The sequence below is a fragment of the Armigeres subalbatus genome, chromosome 1 (assembly GCF_024139115.2).
Source record: "Armigeres subalbatus isolate Guangzhou_Male chromosome 1, GZ_Asu_2, whole genome shotgun sequence".
Classification (NCBI taxonomy): Eukaryota; Metazoa; Arthropoda; class Insecta; order Diptera; family Culicidae; genus Armigeres; species Armigeres subalbatus.
Genome location: NC_085139.1, coordinates 258,174,879 through 258,180,464, shown reverse-complemented (window position 1 = coordinate 258,180,464; position 5,586 = coordinate 258,174,879). Strand labels below are relative to the sequence as shown.

Sequence of the window (5,586 nt, the reverse complement as noted above, 5' to 3'; positions counted from 1 at the left end):
TTTCCATATAAACTTCCCACGAGTTTAGCACCGCCCAAACGTTGACCGATTTGGCTGAAATTTTGTCCAGAGCATCAGGGCATCAAATAGAATCGAATAAGAGGGCGGCCCATCAAAAAAATTGAAAAAGGTTTTCCCATACTAATTTAAGCCACCCTCTTCAGTGTTTTGTTAGAAATATCTAAAAGAAAACGAAAAGTATCTTTAACTATTCTATCCTATGTTTTACAAAAGTGATCCGACTCAATATTTAAAACGTCAGGCTTAGAGTGTAAATTTAATTGGATATAAATCAGATCAGTATAACTTTGTTGAAGCGTGGCGTGGATTCCTAGGGCCCTTGTGAAGTTTTTTTAGCGCCTCTTTCTTATTAAAGGCCAATTTCTTCACCTCCGCTTAGGCCTCAAACCAGGTTTAAGCGCATGAGTAAGCACCGCTTAAGAGTTAGGAAGGCCCTAAGGAAAACATAATGCAACGTTTTACGTTCAAGCAACAATTAGAATCTTACCTAAAAGTAAGAATTAGAAGTTCAAAGGATTGAAGATCCTTGACACAACAGTCAGTATTCGGCGAATCTTCGAAATGTACATACAGCCCCCAAGATTTGAATTTAAACTCTGTGATATTATTTGACTATTTGCACAACATGAGTGCAGAATCGATCGTATTGCTACTGGTCACAGGACGGCAGCTAGTCTAGAAAACGCAAAATGAAAAAAAATCTGCCTCGCGAGCAGATTTTTTTTTAATCAGTGTGCTATCCATCGTGTTGATATTGGTGATGCTAGCTAGTGCGGGAGGATACGAGAATAAAAAATAATGTCTGCATCGAAGGGCACAAAATTATGTAGTGCAGAATCGATCGTGTTGTAGAGGTTTATTATACGAAGCACATTGATTATGCGTCGGATTGATTTGAAACCCGGTTTTAGTCTTCGGGTTTTCAAAATAACTTCGTTTAGTCGCTTACCAAGGTGGCTTCACATGAATTACCTTTTCAACTAACCAACGATTCCCGATTTGGTAATGCAGCAACTCAAATGTGATCAAATTCGGTTGTATATAAGTCCGAGTATAAGACACATAAGTTGTTGTGCCTCATGTGCTCGGGAAACTAATCTTCCTCTCCTAATCCTAAATTGACTGTAAGGACGTGACCAGCATCGTTATTGGTCATGAATTGGAAACTCCGAAGCAAGTACAATGAGATTTTTTTTATCTCAAGCAGATTATTAAATTGGTAAGCTATGCATATTCGCTGTTTCTCGGCCAATCAATATTAACAACTACGATGTGTACAATTAATCAAGCTAGGCTATTTATTACTATTTGTACAATATGTAAGGAACATTGAGGAGTCGTGAGCTTTTTGCATGCCTCATATGCACACACATATACAAGGAAAAACATCCAACAATTTCTTTATTTTTACATACTTACTGATATAAAACTGAATTGATAAAAAAAATGATCACTTTCTTGACCACTCGCTCCACGATGAATTCATTTGAAAGCGACACAAATGCTGGGGTATCGCCTTATCGCCATCACGAGTGGTTGACGAAGGCGGATGTGTGTCGTTGCGCTCCGCAAGTATTTAATTTTTTTTCTCGTCGTGTAGCCACTCGTATCGCGGCGTCTTAACAATTTTTAAACATTTAAACTTGACGTGATAAATATTTTTTATTTTACATACCCGCGCGTTCTCCTCGCGTTCAACTTTACCCCGCCGTGCTTATCTTTTAAATATTTTTACCTGACCCGCGCGCATTTCGCGTTTAATTGTGCCATCAAGCGTGGAATAAGAAATTGTGCGCAAAGTGACAATCACTTTTTATGGCGCTGTTATGGATCCTGCAAACGCACCTTTCATGCAGCATGCATAGGTGTCCAAAGGAATCACGAAGAAGTGCTACGCACTTTTATGCTGCCTCTCTGTAATGATTGCCAAGAAAAGTTCGCGCAAGAACTCAATCTAAATAAATTATCAATGTCTCTGAAAAACATTTCTGAGAACATTGAACACACATTAGTGGCAAATCATAAGGTGCTCACAAATTTTGAGACCTTAAGCAACACACACGATGAGGCGATTGCTCACGTCGAAACAATGCTTACCAACATTGAGCGGGGCGTCATCAATGCCACCAACAACAACAGAGCATACGCTACAGAAATTAAAAACAAGCTATCAGCATTTTTGGACACACCTCCTCCGGACGACCTCATAGTAGAAAAGGCGGTTAAATCAGCTACAGCAGCAGCAGTGGAGGCGATGGAAACAACAACAATTTCAATGGGCCTTATTCCACAACTAATAAATGACCTCAGAAGCGACCTGGTGCCATCTTCCCTAGTCCTCACTGAATCAAAAAAATTGGATGAATTATTGGATGAAGTGAAACATGTTTCTGCTGCTGTTTCCAACTTAAGTAACAGTGCAGAAATAAATTCACCTCCTTTACACAACACTTTGGCAGACGAGCTATATGACCTTTCGACTACTGAGCTGTCTCAACAACAACAAGAACTGCATCAACACCAACAACATCAACAACAAGAACAGCAACAACAATCTTTCCAAGACTCCAATGAACGGCAAAAGGCATCAGAACATCTACAACAACAACAAAATCAACAATCCCAGCAAGACGTGACCAATAATGCAATCATGGACCTGTTTGCTGAGCGTCGAGCCAAATTCTCTAAATTGAGCAACGAAGCTCAATCGAAAAAAGACCTTTCCTCCGCTGGTTGGCGAATGCTGGGAAATAAATGGTATTGGAGGCCATACTGGTCGACATACGACAAGAAGCTGAATAGGCAAAAGCTCCAAGAAAAAGCCGTTGATAAGGCTAGACAACGAAGGAAACGAAGAAAACAACAATCCGCTCGTATTAGCAACAAACCACCTGCAACTTTCAAAGATCATACTGAAGGACACATGGGTAAAGACAAGGAACTACTTGCTATTGCTAAAGTTAAATTTGCCGGTCCACCCTCTATCACCGACCATCCTATCCCTGGTCTATCGGTCCCAAAACTAATTAATTTTAGAAAGGGTGAAACTATCAACTAGGGTGGCTCAAAAAACACTTTTTCAAATTTTTTGATGGGCCGCCCTCTTATTCGGTTCTATTTGATGCCCTGATGCTTTGGACAAAATTTCAGCCAGATCGGTCAACGTTTGAGCAGTGCTAAACTCGTTGGAAGTTTATATGGAAAAATGTATGCAGAAACATCCAAAAACTGTGATTTGCAGTTGGACGGCACAATTTACGATCAAGAACCATGATACTCATTCAGTTCTTGTAAAATAAAATACAGAATGTTATGCTGAAAACCGCGAGAAGATTAGAGTTAATTACGCAAAGATATTAGCATTTTACTGGAGTGTTGTAGGGGTGAATTTATTTCTTTTCAAAGGTAAAAGAAACGAAATTTGCTCAAACCCCACTGCAGAGAAATGCTAATAACTTAGCTGGAAAACTCAAATCTTCTCGCGGTTTTCTGCATAACATTCTGTATTAAATTCTCCAAGATCTGAATGAGTATCACAGTTCTTCATCGTAAGTTGTGTAGTCCAGCTGCAATTTACTGTTTTGGATGTTTCTGCATACATTTTTCCATATAAACTTCCAACGAGTTTAGCACCGCCCAAACGTTGACCGATTTGGCTGAAATTTTGTCCAGAGCATCAGGGCATCAAATAGAACCGAATAAGAGGGCGGCCCATAAAAAAAATTGAACAAAGTTTTTCCCATACTAATTTGAGCCACCCTACTATCAACCCATATCGAGCAGAACCACCTATTCAAAAAGAACAACATCAACCAGAAAACTATCAACAGTCACAAAGCCAACAACAACAACAACAGCCAGCACAACTTTCTTGCAGCAGTGAAAGCCGACTTTAAATGGATATCGAGCACCCTTCTCTGCTGGACCCAATGCGACCACCTATAGTAAGACTCAAAGAGCAATCTGCGTCTGGTGATCGACGTTTTTTAAAAGCACGACTACGGGACCCAAAAATTATGGACATTGTGCGTATGTTCCTGTCATACTTGCACGACCAGCCACCTACAGTATGCATTCGTGGAACCACCAAAACCAGCGCCACTGCAATGCTAGCATCTGAAGGACTACCAACAGACTTACAACTATTGCGTCAAATTTTCCTGGATGTACCAGAGGATCTAGGAATATCTCGCAACGACGCCTTGGCAGACCTTCAATCACACCGTTCGTTCCTTTCCAGTGAACGCACTCAACAACTTCAACGCACTAGGGAGGCCGCATATAAATTCTACAGCCCACCAAATTTTCATCGGCAATGACGCACTCTCCGGAAATAACATTAACAAGTGAAGATAACACGCTACATGAAACATCAGAAGAGGTAAATATTTCGTCGACCGTCATACTTCCAAAAACTTCTTCGCAGAAACAGAATTCGACTGAAGTTCTAATTTATTGTCAGAATTTCAATCGAATGAAAAGCCCAGCCAAAATGAAGGATATATTTATAAATTTATTAAGCTCATCCTTTTCGATTATTCTGGCAACTGAAACAAGCTGGGACGAAAGTGTTAGGAGTGAAGAAATTTTTGGAAGTAACTTTAATGTATTTAGAGATGACAGGAGTTTTCTAACGTCTCAGAAAAAGTCCGGTGGTGGTGTTCTAATAGCTATTTCAGCAAACTTTAATTCAGAAATCATCACAACAAATAAATTCAATGAATTTGAGCATGTCTGGGTAAAAACCCATATAGCTGGAGAAATGCATATATTCGCATCAGTATATTTCCCACCTAATCATGCTTGTAAGCACAACTATGAATCTTTTTTTGAGTGCGCTGAACAAATACTATCAGAACGTCCACCGGAGGTTAAAGTTCACATCTATGGGGACTTTAACCAACGCAATGCTGACTTTATTCTAAACTCAGAAAACGAATGTATCCTACTGCCAGTCGTTGGGGATAACGAAACTTTGCAATTAATTTTTGACAAGTCTGCAAGTTTAGGATTGAACCAAATTAATCACATAAAAAACAATCAAAATTGCTATTTGGACCTCTTGCTGACAAATATCTATGAAGATTTCTGTGTAACAGAATCTATCAATCCATTGTGGAAAAATGAAGCGTTCCACACTGCAATCGAATACTCGTTATTCATCCATGAACAACAAAGACCCAACGATTGTGAGTATGAGGATGTCTTTGAATACAATTTAGCGAACTATGAAAATATTCGAGGTAGGTTAAGTAGTGTAAACTGGCAAATAGTTTTAAGAAATGAAGAAAATGTCGAAGCATCTGTTAACACTTTTTACAGATTATTATCTGACATAATCTCACAAGAAACTCCACTAAAACGAAAACGACGTCATAACAATAATAAAGACCCAGTTTGGTATAACCGGCAAATCAAGAATTTAAGAAATCGCAAGCAAAAAGCACACAAATTTTACAAAAGTCATAACAGTAATGAAAATTTAGTATATTACTTGGACGTATGCGATCAATTGAATTACGCTATCAGTAACGCATTGGAAGATTACAATTCAAAAACTGAGAG

The 5,586-nt window shown here is 39.0% G+C and overlaps 1 protein-coding gene across 1 annotated transcript; it reads left to right on the top strand.

Moving 5' to 3' along the window:
• Window positions 1-2,110: 2,110 nt before the first annotated feature.
• Window positions 2,111-3,917, top strand: LOC134207245 (probable basic-leucine zipper transcription factor Q). Its single transcript, XM_062682964.1, has 3 exons — window positions 2,111-2,432; window positions 2,562-2,948; window positions 3,805-3,917. The coding sequence occupies exons 1-3, from the start codon at window positions 2,111-2,113 to the stop codon at window positions 3,915-3,917; spliced, it is 822 nt and encodes a 273-aa protein (XP_062538948.1).
• Window positions 3,918-5,586: the final 1,669 nt, after the last annotated feature.